At 44.0% G+C, this 21,327-nt stretch overlaps 1 protein-coding gene across 1 annotated transcript in view; it reads left to right on the top strand.

Annotated features, from left to right (window-relative positions):
- ATP8A2 (ATPase phospholipid transporting 8A2) overlaps positions 1-21,327 on the top strand; it is a 1,320,460-nt gene that overhangs the window by 471,198 nt on the left and 827,935 nt on the right. The window contains exons 15-16 of the mRNA XM_063951698.1: positions 4,994-5,038; positions 9,365-9,437. Coding sequence (XP_063807768.1) covers positions 4,994-5,038; positions 9,365-9,437 — 118 coding nt within the window. The remainder of the gene's footprint in view (positions 1-4,993; positions 5,039-9,364; positions 9,438-21,327) is intronic.

Here is a 21,327-nt window from a genome sequence, read left to right as displayed (position 1 = left end):
TATGAAACATAAATGAATTGTGGGAATGACCACACACTTTGTTTAATGCACAAAGTTATAAAAAAATATTGGCTAAAATGACCTTCAGGCTGTGTGTATAAGGTGTATCTCCTATATATTAGCCCTGTGACTCTGTGGCTGCATTTCTAACGCTGGGTGGAGTCACAGAACTGGGCGGACTTAGCAGCTCCTGGTCTGTCCCAGTGTCAGCACACCACTAGCAGAAGGGAGCACCAGCCAGAGATTGCACCCACCATTCCCAGTGCACAGACGGCCCACACTGCCAGGTAAGCATGGTCACCCAGGCAGGCGCACCCCACACAACCCCTCCTCTCATCTACACACACCTTCCCCACCACGGCGGGACATACAGCCGCAACCGAGGCTGCCGCTAACCCTACCTACCATCCGTCAGATTAGCATGGGCACCCAGCCAGGCGCACCCCACACCACCCCTCCCCTCATCTGCACACACCTTCCCCACCACGGGCGAACATACAGCCGCAACCAAGGACGCCGCTAACCCTTCCTATCATCCGTCAGATTGAAGCCGGCCCCCGGACACACACTCACGGCAAAACGCCGTCCACGCACCGCCCGCACAGACCGCTCCCCCCCTCCCCACTACCGCAGCACAAACTATGTCAAGCAGCTGGCCGAGAGTCTACCGCCAGCCTCCCTCACTACAACGCCCGCTCCCTCTGCACTTCCACACGGCCGTCACCCGCAACTGTCTGGGTGCGGACGACAGGGCTCTCCCCACTCCCGGATCCCCCAGCGCAAATTTCAACCAACCCCCTCCCCTCCCACCACCATCCACCCGCACCCCCACCTAGCCACCAACTACTCAGCCACACAATAAGATCTCTGGCTTACGAGCCAGCAGCAGCGCCCCCCCCCCCCCTCACCACCTTGGCAGGATGGCTGAAATTGGGGGGAGGGGGGAGAAGAGAAGGGAATGGCTGATATTTTGGGGGAAGGGGGGTGGCTTATATTATGGGGGGGATGCCTGATATTGGGGGAGGAGGATGGCTGATATTGTGGGGGGGGGGGTGCCCATCTATTATTGTGTGCCTGTTTAGTTGTTGCCTGGGGGTGCAGATGGATACTGCTGCGAGGGGAGCCATTTCTTTTTACAACTACCGCTGGGGCCAGGACTGCCAACAGGCCTGTCACCCGCAACCACACACGTGCGGCTGACGGTGCTGTGGAAGTGCACTGGGTCCCGCCGTTGCGCTGAAGGGGGCTCCCGATACAGTGTCGGACGGAGTCGCCTGTATGACAGTTTGTAGTGGGGAGCCCAGGAACCATCAGTGTGGCGCCCCTGTTGCCGACACTGTGAGTCCGCCGCGCACCTGCAGGCCAACATATGGTGGGGGGGGTTGCAGCGTTCTTGCTTGCGCCTGTCTGTGCCGCCAAGGTGGGGAAGGTGGGTGTGCTACGTTGTGGCTTTGTACAGATGACCGGAGGGATACTGTGGGTACTGCTGTCTACCCACCCCTGGTAAGTCGCCCTACCACGGGTGGATGTGGGAGGTGTTGCTAGGATTGTGACCCAGGTGGCTTTGGTGCTATGGGGTTAGGGTGGCAAGTGTATGCTGCTCACTTATGCAGCAGTCAGGGTGAGGGGTGTCTGGCCCATCAGTGTCTGCATGTGGAAGTTGGTGGAGGGGGGGGTTGCATTCACCCCCCACCCCCCCACAAATACAATTACCGCTACCTACACCTAATGCCCACACCTTCCCTTCACACACCCCTACCCCCCAAAAAAAAATACCCTCCACCCATTCATCACATATCAACACACCTCCACCTCCATCCCCCTACCACCCACAACCACAACTCCATCACACACTGCACGTCCTGTCACCACCCCCATCCCTCATCCCTAGACCAATACATCCAGTATAGCAGCAGCCACCCACCCCCACGCTATTCCGCAAACACCATACATCACTACTCGACCCTTTTTAGTAACCCACACACACAGCCACTTACCCCTCTACAATTGCACTCCAACACCCACATTACCTTCCACACCCTCCACAATCCTGCAACACCACACTACCCCTACTACACACCCACCTCCCTCCCTATACAGGCCACGCATTCTGTCAACCCATCACCACAACACTTTTCCCACAATGCACCCGTCACATACACAAGCACCAACATGCCAATTCATGCTCCCCCCCACCCCCTCAAACTCCCACCCATACACCGCAATACCCTACACAAAGCACCCAAAACATAAAACACACACACATGCCACTTTCCAACAAACTCACCCTACAGCACACACATCCCACTCCACAAACTACCACACCTCCTAAAACCTCACCAAGCCCACACCCCTAGACCAAATTCCTACACAGAAGACAGTGTTCACCCATTCACCATCACATTCCCTTTTGTCATACTACATCTACCCACGAACAAACCTCCCATTCCTCCACAACAAAGTATACAACACCTATTCTACACCTTCACTTTTCTGTCAAGATTACGGGGGCGTAGCCCCTTACGACGGTGTGAAGAGCGCCCGTAGGGCGCGATGAATCACCTAGTATGTAACATAAATGCATTCTGTGCTTAGACTTAGGTCCCATCGCTATGATATCTCATTATGGTATGCAATTATTCCAAAATACGGAAAAATCCCATATCCAAAATACCGCTGGTCCCAAGCATTTTGGATAAGGGATACTCAACCTGTAATTTGAACATTTCTCCTTCTCTTTATTGAATTGTATAATATTGTATAATACTAATGGGCCCTACACACTGGTCGATACCAGTGAAAGATATGGACGATCTCGTTCATTAATGAACAAGATACCGTTCATATCTCTCAGTGTGTAGGCACCAGCGATGGACGATGCGCAGCCCCGCGCTTGTTCATTGCTGGTGCCGGCTCGTTTAAACATGCAGGCCAATATGGACAATCTCTTCCATATTAGCATGCAGTGCTATGGAGCCGGGTGACGGGGGTAGTGAAGAAACTTCACACCCCCCCCACATACGGGTCGCCCATCTGCCGTATCAGCTGTTGGGGAGCTCGGCGGTGGGTCACTAGGTGTGTAGGGCCCTTACAGGACGTTGTTATAGATCATGTACTGTGAAGCACTGCTTGTGGTCTCCATTGTTTATTCTTGTTTTAGGGCAGATGACTCTCTTCTCTGTAGATGTAGCTGCATTATTTGTGTACACTTGGGATTGATAGTTGTCATTTGTTCATTTGAGTGAATAGTGTTAGTATTAAATGCAAATGCTGCATTTACAAAATAGAATTAAATACAGACGTCTGATGCTTTTCCCTTTAAAAAAAAATCAATTCTTGTTGCAGTCCTAATGGAAATATCATGTAATTGATCACCATTCCATAGAATAATACAGCCACACTTATTAAATATGGACTATTGGTGGGAAAGGTTAAGACACAATCAGTCAATGAGAAGCAGCCAGCTGGCGTTGTCATTCTCACTGTTGTCATTGTATCTCACTATGTTAGACCTCAGGCACCCATTAGAGATTCAGGTCCTGACAGGTAACATATACATCAGCAATACCTCAGTGAACACATCCTTACTGGTCCCCGGCTTATGCTGGCATACCCCTTTCCTACATAAGTGTAATGGGGCCCATACATCAGCCATCAATTGGGGCAATTCTGTATTTGTCAGATCCATGTGTAAGAAATTGGCAATATAAGGGGTTCACAGATTGCCGATTCCATTCAAAAAGGGAATCGGTAAATCAGGATTTTCAACATCTGGATTTCATGGGCAATCAGGGCTGTAGTATGCTAGTGTATAGTGATGATCAGCCGATTTGCCAACCATTATTAGTACAGTATAATGATGAGCAGATCTGCAAATTGCTGGTACATATTGGCAGTGTATGGGTGAAAAAAGGTTCACCCATAAATAGATTCCTGAGTCATTTAATCAGGAATAAAATGCAGATTCTGTGAATTGTTTTTGTCTTTTTATGATTGTTGATGTAGGGCCCCATAATATACAACAAAAGCTCTGTAAAAGAAAGTAATGGTGGGTGCACAAGCTACGATGTGTGCCCACCGATGCGTCGGACGCTCATTGGGCTGATGTATCGAGCGATCCAGTGCATGACCACCCGCTATGCCCCCCCCCCCCCATATAGCACAACATGGGATCTGTAGCTGCTTCCCCATATGTTTTGAACATGCAGTGAGATCAAGGGAAGCGACGGACGACCCCACGGGAGCGCGCCATGCACGATATCATGCATACACATAGAACAATTGGTCATCCAATCGATCAGGAACACCCGATCATTGGACAAATTGTTCCGTGTGTATGCACCTTAAGTGCACACTCTGTTATGTGCATTATGTAAATACATAATTTATACAAACAGAGGTACAGCCAACACAAAGTGATCCCTCTATGACCAGATGATTTTTCCTATTATCAGAGATGAATAAAGGTATCCAAGTGTTCTATATATTTGTTATTAAACACAACAGTACCATATCATTCTATTGTTTGATTAATGACAAATAAAGTACTTATCTGATCTTATCTTATATAATTGTTACCATAAAGACAGCGGGTTATCATAAAAAATAACCAAATTACCATGTCATTAGTTTACCATGTTATTTTCCACAACAGTGTTATAGTTATTTAGAACATTATTTAAAGAAAATAACTAAATTTGTCATGTAATGCATTGGCTAGATTTCCTGTATATTTAAAGTGTACCCATTGGAGGCAGCCATTTTGTAGGTTAAGCAAATTTTCATTAAATTATAGCCAATCAATTAATTAGGAAATAGTAAGCCAGGAGGCATGACACCTAGTTAAAAATAATTTATATTAAGACCATTATCCCTCTTTTATGTACATAAATAGAAATGTACTTTGAAACAGTGCTATGTCATTATTTTAAAATATGAACCAGACATGTTTCTATTTATTTCACTTTATTTCTTATTTCCATATAACTGGAAGACATTTTCCAGAATTTGAGAGAGAGCGCTCTTCTGAAGATTTCAGGTAAATATATCTAATTTGTATGGGTTATTTTGTATTAGTTTCAAGACCGTAACTCCCATCAAACACAATGCTCCAATCACAGTGTTTCTGGTCAGAAATGGAAGGTTCTAGAACTTTTGTATACTGTATGTGACATATGAGGGAATTCTCCTTTCAGAAACTTGGCGGCAAACACACTCTTTTGTTGTCAGCCATTTGCATGAGTCATGACTGAAAGCCCCAGCAGTAGACAATCTTGTTTCTTCCATTTCCAATGAGCCACTTTGCTAAATACTTAAAGCCCTGGCTATTTGATATGTTTGTATAACAAAACTGCTTTAATCTTCTTATTTATTATTCACACACAATTATTTTATTCCTTAATCCAATGCCAGACTAGGCCTAGCCGGTGTAACAGAGGGAAGTCTTGTGGTCCCGCTGGCAGAGGACACTCAGAACACGCTCTCCCTCTTTCAGATCAGACTGTTTATTTTACATACAAGCACATGCATTGAAAAGAACTAGGCCGAATGTAAACAGACTGCGTTAAAAAAAAAGAAAAAAAAGCCATTGAGTTTAAATTATATATATATTTTTTTTTAAATTTGTTTGGTAAATGAGGAAAATGTGGACATTCTGACTGGAATACATTAGTATTAATCTGTAACGCCAAAAAAAAGTGATTATAATAAATGTTCCCATCGACCTTTTACCTCAGTCTTACAGTACTTATGTGACAGTAAGGCCTGTACGGTCCCGATCATTAATGCGGAGCACAGATTCTTTCCTGGCATGTCTTCCTCGTACTGAACATTGGCTATACTGTCATTAGTGGTCAGCTGGCCCATATTTAGCGAAAAACCTGGCTGAAAATATTCCATTCAGCTTCATCCAAAGCCTCTTCCTTCAAAGCTGAAAGGTTTATACTGTGTAGTATTTTTTTTAGCATCCCCTCAATCCAAACGAGCTATGTGGAGCAATGTACGATGTCAGAGTTTGCCTTCCTCTCGCCTCGTCGACATATATTTACATTATTCTCTATGTATATATGACCACATACATTCATATGTATACAAGGGGAAAGTAATCTTGTGAGACTCAGACGACATCCAGTAATTATGTGTTTGTTCTTTTTGCTTCTTTTAGATTATCTACCTAAAGGGTTGTAATTAGTTTCAGTCAAATTCCTATCCAACTATTTAATACTTTGGCGGAACATTTAAGCATTTATTTCCTGTGTGACCCATTAAGAGCTGTCTCCAAACGCAGCACAGATTCACTTGTAAACTACTTTTGAATCCTGTAGCTTAAAACATGAACATAAATGTGAATTTAAAGATTTCCCTTTGTTGTGGGCCTGAAATGACCGTGCTTTCCCTTTTTTTCTTTTGTTTAAATATAGAAAATTACATGCCCCTTAACATTATGGAGGGATTTCTAGAAGAATGCAGTAAGATACAATATTAGCCTTCAAGCCAGTGTTTTACCTGGAGTGAGAACAGTGTGCTCGCTATTCCCCTGTGTAGATTGTGCTTGTGCTGTAAACTCTACATATCAAATGGGGGTCATTCCGAGTTGTTCGCTCGTTGCCGATTTTCGCAACGGAGCGATTAAGGCAAAAATGCGCATGGTACGCAGTGCGCATGTGCTAAGTATTTTAGCACAAAACTTAGTAGATTTACTCACGTCCGAACGAAGAATTTTCATCGTTGAAGTGATCGGAGTGTGATTGACAGGAAGTGGGTGTTTCTGGGCAGAAACTGGCCGTTTTCTGGGAGTGTGCGGAAAAACGCAGACGTGCCAGGATAAAACTCGGGAGTACACAAAATGGAAAGCTGCTCAATCAGATTGTAATGTCACTCAGGTGCTAAAAGGGAGGGGTAATTCTGTGTCGATCGGCCTGGGGGCTTAACCCTATATCTGCAGATATACGCAACTAAGATCTCCGTATTATCTGACTATTATGTAGTAATATTTTTCACTCGGTGTGCATTAGGGAACACAGTTTTTTCCTACACAGAATTACCCCTCCCTTTTAGCACCTGAGTGACATTACAATCTGATTGAGCAGCTTTCCATTTTGTGTATTGTATTTAGAGAGGCATAGATGGGTCAGCATTAGGAGGGATTGCTGACTCCAGAAGTGCCATAGGGGAAGCCAGGGGTATCCCCAGGTAAGCTGGCTCTCAGATGCTGTAGGAGCCATTACCATGTGGCCTTACACTGGGAATTTAACCCAGACATATTTGTAATTATTTATGGGGTGGGTGTGGGGTGCGGTGGCCCCTGTGTCGGTATGGCTGGGCTGCTTCGGGTCGGCACACCCTAACACTTTATTAACACTTATGATTTTCCATATCACTTTGTATATATTATTTTAATCACACCACTTACATAGCACTTCTGTGCTTCTTATTAACCCCTATTAATTTTCACCTGTGTGCTGACCTGGGGTGGCCGACCTGTGCCGACATCGTGGGGTCCTGCACCCCGGACCCATACCTAGCATTAGGGACCCCCAGTGACGGAGAAGCCTTGTCGATCGGCCTGGGGGCTTAACCCTATATCTGCAGATATAAAACGCGGGAGTGTCTGGAGAAAAGGGGGAGTGGCTGGCCGAACGCAGGGCGTGTTTGTGACGTCAAACCAGGAACGAAACGGGCTGAGCTGATCGCAGTGTAGGAGTAAGTCTCCAGCTACTCAGAAACTGCTAAGAAATTTCTATTCGCAATTCTACTAATCTTTCGTTCGCAATTCTGCTAAGCTAAGATACACTCCCAGAGGGCGGCGGCCTAGCGTGTGCAATGCTGCTAAAAGTAGCTAGCGAGCGAACAACTCGGAATGAGGGCCCATGTTTTGTATTTGAAGTTGCTGTTATAGTTTTTTTGCTGTTGAACATTGTACGATGTTGGAAGGTAGACTGAGTTCTGTCTTTGGGAAATCCATTGGATATTTGGGAGGCTACTGAAAGTGAAAGACATATATAAAATAATATACAGTATACTAGGGTAATAAAACCCTGCTGTATAGGTGGGTTTTTTTTTGCGGGAATATGCTGCAAATTATTTCTGATAAATAGGCCCCATAGTGTAAAAAGAGATAAACCAGAAACAGTGAGAGATACAGTAGGGCCTCAATTACAGTAAGTGAGTCCTGCTAGAAGATGGAACTTACTGTAGCATATTGTCAAAACCACATTGTGATGTAGAAGGGGCAGGACTATCAACAGACTGGCAGGACCCCAATAATGTGTGGCTCATTAGAGTCTCTCAAAAGAAGCTTCACGCTAGGGGAGTTTGGTCATGGCATATTGGGTGTGTTGTTAACCATCCTCTGCACTCCCAAGCTCCCAGAGATACTTGGCCCAGGGACTCTGGAGGTGCCTAAAACATGTGATATAATGGCACAATGTATAATGTCACTCTTCCTCCCATGGTACCCCCATATTTTGCCCAGTGGCTGACATGAAGGAGAAGCAGCCAGCAGTGTCTTTCATGCCGCTACTCCTCCTTGGCAGTGTTACGTGGGAGTGTGGTGCTTTGATGTCACAGCCAAGCTTCCGGCATAAGGAGTTTAGGATGCCGCCCCCAACACCAGCCGGCTGTGGTGAGAACAGCAAAAATGACTGTATATTTGCAGTTCAAGGTCATGGTTTCTTAGGCGTTCATATGGAAAGGCATTAAGAATACTGTACAGTGTAGCAATTTCTTTTTAAATGCTGTTCTTGGGAAACGGAAAAGTATCCCAAAAGATGTAAACATATTGTACAATTATTCAATATTCAGGATTTAAGCTGTAACAATATAACATTGGTAGCAAACAATGCAACCCAAAGACGATGACCACTCACCGACCACTTACCAGCACTGACAGAAACGGCTGAATGACAGATATATCAAAGTGCTTTAGCACAAAGGTTCCCAAACTCTGAGGCAGATGTATGAAGCCTGGAGAAGTGATAAAACAATGATAAGTGGAAGGTGATAATGCACCAGCCAATCACCTCTTAACTGTCATTCTTCAAACCTGTGATGATTGGCTGGTGCGTTATCACCTTCCACTTATCACTGCTTTATCACTTCTCCAGGCTTCATACATCTGCCCCTCTGTCCTCATTCACCCTAACAGTCAGGTTTTAAGGATATCCATGCTTAAGCACAGGTGACTTCATTAATACCTTATTTATTTTGATTTCGCTATTTGTGCTCAAACATATATATCCAGAAAACCTGGACTGTTAGGGTGCCTTGTAGGGCGAGTTTGGGAATCTCTGCTTAACAGTCATACTTTCCCTTTAAACATATTGAATACTGTAGCAAATCAATAAATCATATTTTTTTCCTTCAGCCAATTGCCCACTACAAGTGAATCCTGTGACTTCGATGACCCTAAGCTGTTTCAGAACATCGAAGGTGAAAGTGTAAGTATTAGAGGGTGTAACTCTTTTATTATTTTATTTTTTAGTGCCAGAAGAAACAAAACCAGTGTAACAGGTCAGATAAGTTGTTTCAAAGTATCAGTGGCGATGATCACATTGGGGGAGATGTATCAAACCTTCTAAAGAGGACAGACTGTGAAGTTGCCCATAACAAACAATCAGATTCTAGCTAGCATTTCATAGAACGTACTAGGAAAATATTAGCTAGAATCTGATTGGTTACTACGAGCATCTTCTCCACTTGTCCTCTTTAGAAGTTTTGATACTTTCCTCTTTTTTCTCTCACCGCAGGTATCAGTATATACCCAGACTGCACTTATAATCCGTATTTGCTAGTTTATGCTAAACAAAGTTATTAAAAACCAACTATCAGGCTAGTGATGCATTAATCAGTAGTACCTGGTCATGTCTTGAATTCACAATGCTAATTGATGTTTTAAGTACAAGTACCTGATTTCAAGCCTAGTGCTATTGATGTTTATCAGTGTCTGATCTCAGGCCTAGACAGTTATTGTTGTATTAATTACCATATCTAGTCTAAAATCTAGAACAGTGGTTCTCAAACTCGGTCCTCAGGGCCACACACAGCTCACATTTTCCAAATCACCCAGCAGGTGCACAGGTGCACTTATTACTCACTGACGCATTTTAAAAGATCCATGGGTGGAGCTAATTATTATATTTGCAATTCTGTGGGGAGACCTGGATAATGTGAACTGTTTGGGGTCCTGAGGACAGAGTTTGAGAACCTGTGATCTAGAACACTACAGTTATTGATGCATTAATCAGTAGAACCTGGTTTCTTGTATTGAACTCTCAATGGTTGTTCATGTATAGTATTTTGGAATACAGCTAATAAGTACAGTAGCTGTTTAGATTTGCATTTTGAGATGAGTGCTATAAGACATGCAAGGCATGTAAGGTTCTTGGGGAGGATTATGAGAAGGGATTGGTGTGCTGGGAGGGTAGGATTGGTACAGCTGATTGATGGTATGTAGTGAAAGACATGTAACGGATATGTTCCATATTTTGGGGGCGTGGCCTAGACAGCTATGGAGTAAGACACTGATCTTAGTGCTCTCCAGCCTATATATCCTGTCTGCTTATCCTGCTGCCCTAAAGGGACTCCTATCACCTCTCCAGTGATCCAGTAAGTCACGTGCTACCTTTGGGGACCACTGGAGGTCCTTGGGGCTGTGTGCTCTGATCCCCTGTGTGCTGAAAACATTTGGCAGCCATTTTGGATTTTGTAATCTGGCTTCTCTGCGGTCTCCTGAGATCGCCTTGTGGTTATTCTTCCCCCTGTGTTGTGGGATGCCTGAGACTGCTCCTGACTCATATGCTGCTGAGTCCTGACTCTTCTACGCAGTACAGGTACCCTCTCACTATACCTTCCTGGAGTATCCTCTGTGCTGCTTTGCGATATAGGAAGCTGCAGTGTTATACTCGCCAGTCTCCACAGCCATATTGATGCGGTTCAGTGCAACCATCTGACCCCTACTACATGGTATTGGGGGTACCTGTCCTCTGATACTCTGCTGCTGGTGACTTTGATTCCTGATGCCTGACTCTGCACCTGCTTTCAATATTATAACTGCCTAAAGGTTTGGAAGTCACACAGATCGGCGGCAGCTAGGCTGGACTTGGACTTTCTACTTTAATACAATTGTTTGACCTTTGCTGCCCTGTTGTTGAGTATTTGTTCCCCTATTCCCTGGGCCGTACTTTGACTGTTTTCTTTTGATTTGCCTACCTGATGGTGCAGAGTTTGCACGATTCGACTGCGGCTAAATTGTCGATGTTTGTCCCCTCCCGTCTCCGTTCTCCTCTCATGTCTCCTGATATGGGGCTCCCTCCTCTGAAGTCACTATGGCTCAACTGCTGCAGGCCGTTACAGATTCTGAGAAAAGGCTGGTGGCCAAAGTGGCGGAGGACCACACTGATATTTCACTCATCCGTCAATATATGCAACAAATTAAGGAAACACATTGGGAGAATCGTATATCTACTTTGTAGGACACCAGTGCCCCTCTCCCGAGGAGACTGCGCTGAAAACATTTGGCAGCCATCTTGATGTCTGCTTGTCGGCCAAATCTGATTGATATTGAAGCCGTCCATGGAGGAACAAGATTTGTGGGTTTGCTCGAGAAGGCAAAAGGAACTAACCCTGTGCAATTTCTATAATCTTGGATGAATAATGTATATGGCAAGGCTGCTTTTACCCAGCAATTCGCATTTGAGTGAGCCCATCACATCACAACACGCCCCCTGCCGCTGGGAGCACAAACAAGAACTTTTATTGCTATAATCCTCCATTACAAAGACCGCGATACCATCCTTCGTTTGGCCATGACCAAGGGTCCCCTGGATTACAATGTATAGAGAGTGGCGGTGCTTCAGGACTTTTCCGCAGATGTACAAAAACCCTGCTCTCAGTTTTTCCAAGTGAAACATCGCCTGTGTGACCTGCTGCTTCCTTATTCCATGATCTTTCCTAGAAATGTTCTGTATTTTAGAATAAGACCATCTGTTAACAAGGGAAACATAGATTTTGTCAGGCTAGGATATAAATGGTCCACTGAGAAAATATAGTTCTACTTCTAAGGCAAAATTATTGTATTCTGGGGCAGCCAGGTCGGCTTAGCTGGGGGCGTATTGCGGAAAAGTAGGCGGGCTGGTGGAAGTCATGACGCAATAACACCATTATAACCCAGCGATTGCCAGCATGTGAAGCGAGGGGTGATTATACTGACACAATTCAGCACGAAACATGTCTTTGCCCGCCAAGACCAACCATGTTCACTCAGTACAATTTTCAAGAGCCATTCCGAAACAGTATTCAAGTATGGTGTGATCCACAACACTGTACAGTAGTGGCTCGGTATGCTCAGCAACAACATTATTTGAAATATACTGTAAAAAGTAACTACTGTACCCTGGATATCTGACATTTATCAAAGGTTTCTATAATTGATACTTTTGGGTACACCGGCACTAAGGGGAATATTCAATTGTTTGAAAAATCAGTTGGGTTTCTGTTTTTTCCTATCTAATAGACAGGAAAAAGCAGACACCCAACCGACTTTTGAAACATTTGAATTACTCCCTAAATGTCTCAGCAATAATATTTGTATATGGTACAATCCAATCAGAGCCGGATTTAGGGTCACATGGGTCTGGAGCTGATAATTTTCAAGGGCCTATACTGAGAGGGGAGGAGCTGTGATGAGTGCTGTGTGAATGTGGCCAGAGCCATGTGAGTGTGAACACTCTATACAATATGAGGCCCACTGTCTCCCTAAATACATAAACATAGAAAAATTGGATAATTTTGTGAGAAAACGACAAAAAATATTTTAGTACTTGTGATTTATGATTGTTTGGCCAACTGTGCAGCTGGTTATCATCCTCCTGCCAGGATGACAGTCCTTTTTTATGTGGAGGCCTGGAGCTCCATCCACCCCCATTGTTAATCTGGCCCTGAATCCAATACATTATTGCACATAAGTGTGTTACCCGTAGTGTGCGCACTGCTCACTTACTGACATGGAGGTCTGCGTCCACTATGAACAATGTCTTCACACAACCTGGTTAAGTGCAGATATCTCAGGGGAATGAAGATTAAATGTTACGTGGGGCTCGATAATGACTTGTGACTGGACAGGGACAGCGAGGTGATTTATGATGGAGCTAATTGAATGGCTACTGTTATCTGAGTAGCACTTACGCTGTTTAAATGACACTTTAGGCATTTCCTTTGTGATGAAGCTGACAAGATATAGAAGGTAACACTTGATATGTACATGCTGGAGGTGAGGCAGCCCGACATCTCGCTGCTACTCTAAGAGGTGTCTGGTGTCTATGAAACACATTTGTTAGAAATGTGATATTGTCCAGTGGGACTGTCACAGCGTGTGTCACGTACAGTAAGGCTGTGTTATTTCTACATTTGCTCATTTCTTCATGTTTCTAAGCTGTAGTCTTATTCATAATGTTAATTATAGAAATGTGACCCTTTGTAGTATGATGCAGTTTATTATAGCCTATGGATTGTAAGCCTATCCGTAGGGCACTCCTACTGCTGTGTCTTTATGTTTATACCCAGTTTTTTTTTGTTACGGTTTGTTTCTGATCCAAATATTCGCACCGTCCAGTGCATCAGTTCAGTTCATAAGGCACTTCCAAACGTAGGAGCCGTTCATCAGACACAGCTGAAGGGGTATATGTGTATTTGCCATCTGATCTGTGTGATAAGTGCTTATTGCCTACCAGGGCCGGTTCAAGGGCGCAGAGCGCCCCGGGCAGGAAAGGGGCGTGGCCTAATACAGGGGGCGTGGTGAGTCACGCCCCCTGTACATTGAAAGCGCCGCTTGAATGCTGAGCGGTGCGCGATGACGTCATCGCGCACCGCACAGCAAAAGGTCCTCTCCACGAAGAGAAACTAGACGCTATGCGTCTAGTTCCCTTCGTGGAGAGGACCTTTGCTGTGCGGTGCGCGATGACGTCATCGCGCACCGCTCAGCAGTTACTCTCCACGAAGGGAAACTAGACGCATAGCGTCTAGTTCCCTTCACAGGAGGCGCCGGGGACGGCAGCGGGCAGCGGAGGCGGACGGGGGACACAGCGGGCAGCAGTGGCGGATCTTGCCACGGTGCGGCGCCCTCCGGATGGCGCCAGCGCCCTCCGGAAGGCGGCGCCCCGGGCAAAAGTCCTGCTTGCCCGTGGCAAGAACCGCCACTGTTGCCTACACAGAAACAACGCTTATTGCATACAGTGCATCTGGAAAGTATTCACAGCACGTCACTTTTTCCACATTTTATTATGTTACAGCCTTATTCCAAACTGGAATAAATTAATTTTTTTCCTCTCAAAATTCTACACACAATACCCCATAATGACAACGTGAAAAAAGTGGTTTGAGATTTTTGCAAATTTATAAAAATAAAAAACTAAGAGATCACATGTACATAAGTATTCACAGCCTTTGCTGAAAACTTTGTTGATGCACCTTTGGCAGCAATTACAACCTCAAGTCTTTTTGAATATGATGCCTCAAGCTTGGCACACCTATCTTTGGGCAGTTTTGCCCATTCCTCTTTGCAGCACCTCTCAAGCTCCATCAGGTTGGATGGGAAGCGTCGGTGCCCAGCCATTTTCTGATCTCTCCAGAGATGTTCAATCTGATTCAAGTCTGGGCTCTGGCTGGGTCACCCAAGGACATTCACAGAGTTGTCCTGAAGCCACTCCTTTGATATCTTGGCTGTGTGCTTAGGGTCGTTGTCCTGCTGAAAGATGAACCGTTGTCCCAGTCTGAGGTCAAGAGCGCTCTGGAGCAGGTTTTCATCCATGATGTCTCTGTACATTGCTGCATTCAGCTTTCCCTCTATCCTGACTAGTGTCCCAGTTCCTGTCGCTGAAAAGCATCCCAACAGCATGATGCTGCCACCACCGTGCTTCACTCTAGGGATGGTATTGAAAAAAAGCAATTGTTTCCCCAGCACACTGAATGGATAACAGTAACCAGATATAAATCCCACATGATAATAGAATTCAGAGATCTTCGTTACACATATTTGCGCAAATGTGTGGTTAAGCCCCAAAGCCGCATCAAGGCCTCTCTGTATATTTGGGGTCCCTAGCGCTATATCTAGGTGCAGGGTGTGGCACCCCAAAACACCAGAATGAGCCAGAAAGCACAGCGTGACATACCAGTGTAAAAAACTATAGTGTTAATAAATTAGTATTTAGGAAGCCGAAGCTATAGAGGGGGTGATACAAACATGAAATGTAATTAAAATAGAGAAATAGTGTTAGAAAATTAATAAGTGAAAAGTGTTAATAGAATGTAAAGGTATGCCACACTAAAGCCATCCAGCTCAGCCAGTCCAGAGGCACCACACCTCACACCTCCATTACCCCAATCTGGGTCTAATATTAACCAGCAAGGAGTCACATGATAATGGCTCCTTACTAAAATATGTCTAAGCTAAGAGCTACTTACCTTGGAGCAACCCCATAATGCTCCATGTGGCATGTCAGGGCCTGCACCTCCTCCTAATGCAGAAACCTCTCTGCCTCTCACAACATACATATAGATTGGTAAATGCTCCATTAGCTTAGTGATATCATTCAGGTGCTCGAAAGGAAGGGGTATTTCTGAGCAAGAAAAAAAGCAATTGTTTCCCCAGCACACTGAATGGATAACAGTAACCAGATATAAATCCCACATGATAATAGAATTCAGAGATCTTCGTTACACATATTTGCGCAAATGTGTGGTTAAGCCCCAAAGCCGCATCAAGGCCTCTCTGTATATTTGGGGTCCCTAGCGCTATATCTAGGTGCAGGGTGTGGCACCCCAAAACACCAGAATGAGCCAGAAAGCACAGCGTGACATACCAGTGTAAAAAACTATAGTGTTAATAAATTAGTATTTAGGAAGCCGAAGCTATAGAGGGGGTGATAGAAACATGAAATGTAATTAAAATAGAGAAATAGTGTTAGAAAATTAATAAGTGAAAAGTGTTAATAGAATGTAAAGGTAAGCTTCGGCTTCCTAAATACTAATTTATTAACACTATAGTTTTTTACACTGGTATGTCACGCTGTGCTTTCTGGCTCATTCTGGTGTTTTGGGGTGCCACACCCTGCACCTAGATATAGCGCTAGGGACCCCAAATATACAGAGAGGCCTTGATGCGGCTTTGGGGCTTAACCACACATTTGCGCAAATATGTGTAACGAAGATCTCTGAATTCTATTATCATGTGGGATTTATATCTGGTTACTGTTATCCATTCAGTGTGCTGGGGAAACAATTGCTTTTTTTCTTGCTCAGAAATACCCCTTCCTTTCGAGCACCTGAATGATATCACTAAGCTAATTGAGCATTTACCAATCTATATGTATGTTGTGAGAGGCAGAGAGGTTTCTGCATTAGGAGGAGGTGCAGGCCCTGACATGCCACATGGAGCATTATGGGGTTGCTCCAAGGTAAGTAGCTCTTAGCTTAGACATATTTTAGTAAGGAGCCATTATCATGTGACTCCTTGCTGGTTAATATTAGACCCAGATTGGGGTAATGGAGGTGTGAGGTGTGGTGCCTCTGGACTGGCTGAGCTGGATGGCTTTAGTGTGGCATACCTTTACATTCTATTAACACTTTTCACTTATTAATTTTCTAACACTATTTCTCTATTTTAATTACATTTCATGTTTGTATCACCCCCTCTATAGCTTCGGCTTCCTAAATACTAATTTATTAACACTATAGTTTTTTACACTGGTATGTCACGCTGTGCTTTCTGGCTCATTCTGGTGTTTTGGGGTGCCACACCCTGCACCTAGATATAGCGCTAGGGACCCCAAATATACAGAGAGGCCTTGATGCGGCTTTGGGGCTTAACCACACATTTGCGCAAATATGTGTAACGAAGATCTCTGAATTCTATTATCATGTGGGATTTATATCTGGTTACTGTTATCCATTCAGTGTGCTGGGGAAACAATTGCTTTTTTTCTTGCTCAGAAATACCCCTTCCTTTCGAGCACCTGAATGATATCACTAAGCTAATTGAGCATTTACCAATCTATATGTATGTTGTGAGAGGCAGAGAGGTTTCTGCATTAGGAGGAGGTGCAGGCCCTGACATGCCACATGGAGCATTATGGGGTTGCTCCAAGGTAAGTAGCTCTTAGCTTAGACATATTTTAGTAAGGAGCCATTATCATGTGACTCCTTGCTGGTTAATATTAGACCCAGATTGGGGTAATGGAGGTGTGAGGTGTGGTGCCTCTGGACTGGCTGAGCTGGATGGCTTTAGTGTGGCATACCTTTACATTCTATTAACACTTTTCACTTATTAATTTTCTAACACTATTTCTCTATTTTAATTACATTTCATGTTTGTATCACCCCCTCTATAGCTTCGGCTTCCTAAATACTAATTTATTAACACTATAGTTTTTTACACTGGTATGTCACGCTGTGCTTTCTGGCTCATTCTGGTGTTTTGGGGTGCCACACCCTGCACCTAGATATAGCGCTAGGGACCCCAAATATACAGAGAGGCCTTGATGCGGCTTTGGGGCTTAACCACACATTTGCGCAAATATGTGTAACGAAGATCTCTGAATTCTATTATCATGTGGGATTTATATCTGGTTACTGTTATCCATTCAGTGTGCTGGGGAAACAATTGCTTTTTTTCTTGCTCAGAAATACCCCTTCCTTTCGAGCACCTGAATGATATCACTAAGCTAATTGAGCATTTACCAATCTATATGTATGTTGTGAGAGGCAGAGAGGTTTCTGCATTAGGAGGAGGTGCAGGCCCTGACATGCCACATGGAGCATTATGGGGTTGCTCCAAGGTAAGTAGCTCTTAGCTTAGACATATTTTAGTAAGGAGCCATTATCATGTGACTCCTTGCTGGTTAATATTAGACCCAGATTGGGGTAATGGAGGTGTGAGGTGTGGTGCCTCTGGACTGGCTGAGCTGGATGGCTTTAGTGTGGCATACCTTTACATTCTATTAACACTTTTCACTTATTAATTTTCTAACACTATTTCTCTATTTTAATTACATTTCATGTTTGTATCACCCCCTCTATAGCTTCGGCTTCCTAAATACTAATTTATTAACACTATAGTTTTTTACACTGGTATGTCACGCTGTGCTTTCTGGCTCATTCTGGTGTTTTGGGGTGCCACACCCTGCACCTAGATATAGCGCTAGGGACCCCAAATATACAGAGAGGCCTTGATGCGGCTTTGGGGCTTAACCACACATTTGCGCAAATATGTGTAACGAAGATCTCTGAATTCTATTATCATGTGGGATTTATATCTGGTTACTGTTATCCATTCAGTGTGCTGGGGAAACAATTGCTTTTTTTCTTGCTCAGAAATACCCCTTCCTTTCGAGCACCTGAATGATATCACTAAGCTAATTGAGCATTTACCAATCTATATGTATGTTGTGAGAGGCAGAGAGGTTTCTGCATTAGGAGGAGGTGCAGGCCCTGACATGCCACATGGAGCATTATGGGGTTGCTCCAAGGTAAGTAGCTCTTAGCTTAGACATATTTTAGTAAGGAGCCATTATCATGTGACTCCTTGCTGGTTAATATTAGACCCAGATTGGGGTAATGTAGGTGTGAGGTGTGGTGCCTCTGGACTGGCTGAGCTGGATGGCTTTAGTGTGGCATACCTTTACATTCTATTAACACTTTTCACTTATTAATTTTCTAACACTATTTCTCTATTTTAATTACATTTCATGTTTGTATCACCCCCTCTATAGCTTCGGCTTCCTAAATACTAATTTATTAACACTATAGTTTTTTACACTGGTATGTCACGCTGTGCTTTCTGGCTCATTCTGGTGTTTTGGGGTGCCACACCCTGCACCTAGATATAGCGCTAGGGACCCCAAATATACAGAGAGGCCTTGATGCGGCTTTGGGGCTTAACCACACATTTGCGCAAATATGTGTAACGAAGATCTCTGAATTCTATTATCATGTGGGATTTATATCTGGTTACTGTTATCCATTCAGTGTGCTGGGGAAACAATTGCTTTTTTTCTTGCTCAGAAATACCCCTTCCTTTCGAGCACCTGAATGATATCACTAAGCTAATTGAGCATTTACCAATCTATATGTATGTTGTGAGAGGCAGAGAGGTTTCTGCATTAGGAGGAGGTGCAGGCCCTGACATGCCACATGGAGCATTATGGGGTTGCTCCAAGGTAAGTAGCTCTTAGCTTAGACATATTTTAGTAAGGAGCCATTATCATGTGACTCCTTGCTGGTTAATATTAGACCCAGATTGGGGTAATGGAGGTGTGAGGTGTGGTGCCTCTGGACTGGCTGAGCTGGATGGCTTTAGTGTGGCATACCTTTACATTCTATTAACACTTTTCACTTATTAATTTTCTAACACTATTTCTCTATTTTAATTACATTTCATGTTTGTATCACCCCCTCTATAGCTTCGGCTTCCTAAATACTAATTTATTAACACTATAGTTTTTTACACTGGTATGTCACGCTGTGCTTTCTGGCTCATTCTGGTGTTTTGGGGTGCCACACCCTGCACCTAGATATAGCGCTAGGGACCCCAAATATAGAGAGGCCTTGATGCGGCTTTGGGGCTTAACCACACATTTGCGCAAATATGTGTAACGAAGATCTCTGAATTCTATTATCATGTGGGATTTATATCTGGTTACTGTTATCCATTCAGTGTGCTGGGGAAACAATTGCTTTTTTTCTTGCTCAGAAATACCCCTTCCTTTCGAGCACCTGAATGATATCACTAAGCTAATTGAGCATTTACCAATCTATATGTATGTTGTGAGAGGCAGAGAGGTTTCTGCATTAGGAGGAGGTGCAGGCCCTGACATGCCACATGGAGCATTATGGGGTTGCTCCAAGGTAAGTAGCTCTTAGCTTAGACATATTTTAGTAAGGAGCCATTATCATGTGACTCCTTGCTGGTTAATATTAGACCCAGATTGGGGTAATGGAGGTGTGAGGTGTGGTGCCTCTGGACTGGCTGAGCTGGATGGCTTTAGTGTGGCATACCTTTACATTCTATTAACACTTTTCACTTATTAATTTTCTAACACTATTTCTCTATTTTAATTACATTTCATGTTTGTATCACCCCCTCTATAGCTTCGGCTTCCTAAATACTAATTTATTAACACTATAGTTTTTTACACTGGTATGTCACGCTGTGCTTTCTGGCTCATTCTGGTGTTTTGGGGTGCCACACCCTGCACCTAGATATAGCGCTAGGGACCCCAAATATACAGAGAGGCCTTGATGCGGCTTTGGGGCTTAACCACACATTTGCGCAAATATGTGTAACGAAGATCTCTGAATTCTATTATCATGTGGGATTTATATCTGGTTACTGTTATCCATTCAGTGTGCTGGGGAAACAATTGCTTTTTTTCTTGCTCAGAAATACCCCTTCCTTTCGAGCACCTGAATGATATCACTAAGCTAATTGAGCATTTACCAATCTATATGTATGTTGTGAGAGGCAGAGAGGTTTCTGCATTAGGAGGAGGTGCAGGCCCTGACATGCCACATGGAGCATTATGGGGTTGCTCCAAGGTAAGTAGCTCTTAGCTTAGACATATTTTAGTAAGGAGCCATTATCATGTGACTCCTTGCTGGTTAATATTAGACCCAGATTGGGGTAATGGAGGTGTGAGGTGTGGTGCCTCTGGACTGGCTGAGCTGGATGGCTTTAGTGTGGCATACCTTTACATTCTATTAACACTTTTCACTTATTAATTTTCTAACACTATTTCTCTATTTTAATTACATTTCATGTTTGTATCACCCCCTCTATAGCTTCGGCTTCCTAAATACTAATTTATTAACACTATAGTTTTTTACACTGGTATGTCACGCTGTGCTTTCTGGCTCATTCTGGTGTTTTGGGGTGCCACACCCTGCACCTAGATATAGCGCTAGGGACCCCAAATATACAGAGAGGCCTTGATGCGGCTTTGGGGCTTAACCACACATTTGCGCAAATATGTGTAACGAAGATCTCTGAATTCTATTATCATGTGGGATTTATATCTGGTTACTGTTATCCATTCAGTGTGCTGGGGAAACAATTGCTTTTTTTCTTGCTCAGAAATACCCCTTCCTTTCGAGCACCTGAATGATATCACTAAGCTAATTGAGCATTTACCAATCTATATGTATGTTGTGAGAGGCAGAGAGGTTTCTGCATTAGGAGGAGGTGCAGGCCCTGACATGCCACATGGAGCATTATGGGGTTGCTCCAAGGTAAGTAGCTCTTAGCTTAGACATATTTTAGTAAGGAGCCATTATCATGTG

This window comes from Pseudophryne corroboree, chromosome 2 (assembly GCF_028390025.1).
Source record: "Pseudophryne corroboree isolate aPseCor3 chromosome 2, aPseCor3.hap2, whole genome shotgun sequence".
Classification (NCBI taxonomy): Eukaryota; Metazoa; Chordata; class Amphibia; order Anura; family Myobatrachidae; genus Pseudophryne; species Pseudophryne corroboree.
The sequence above is the reverse complement of the archived record's forward strand: the minus strand, read 5'-3'. Positions and strand labels throughout refer to the sequence as shown.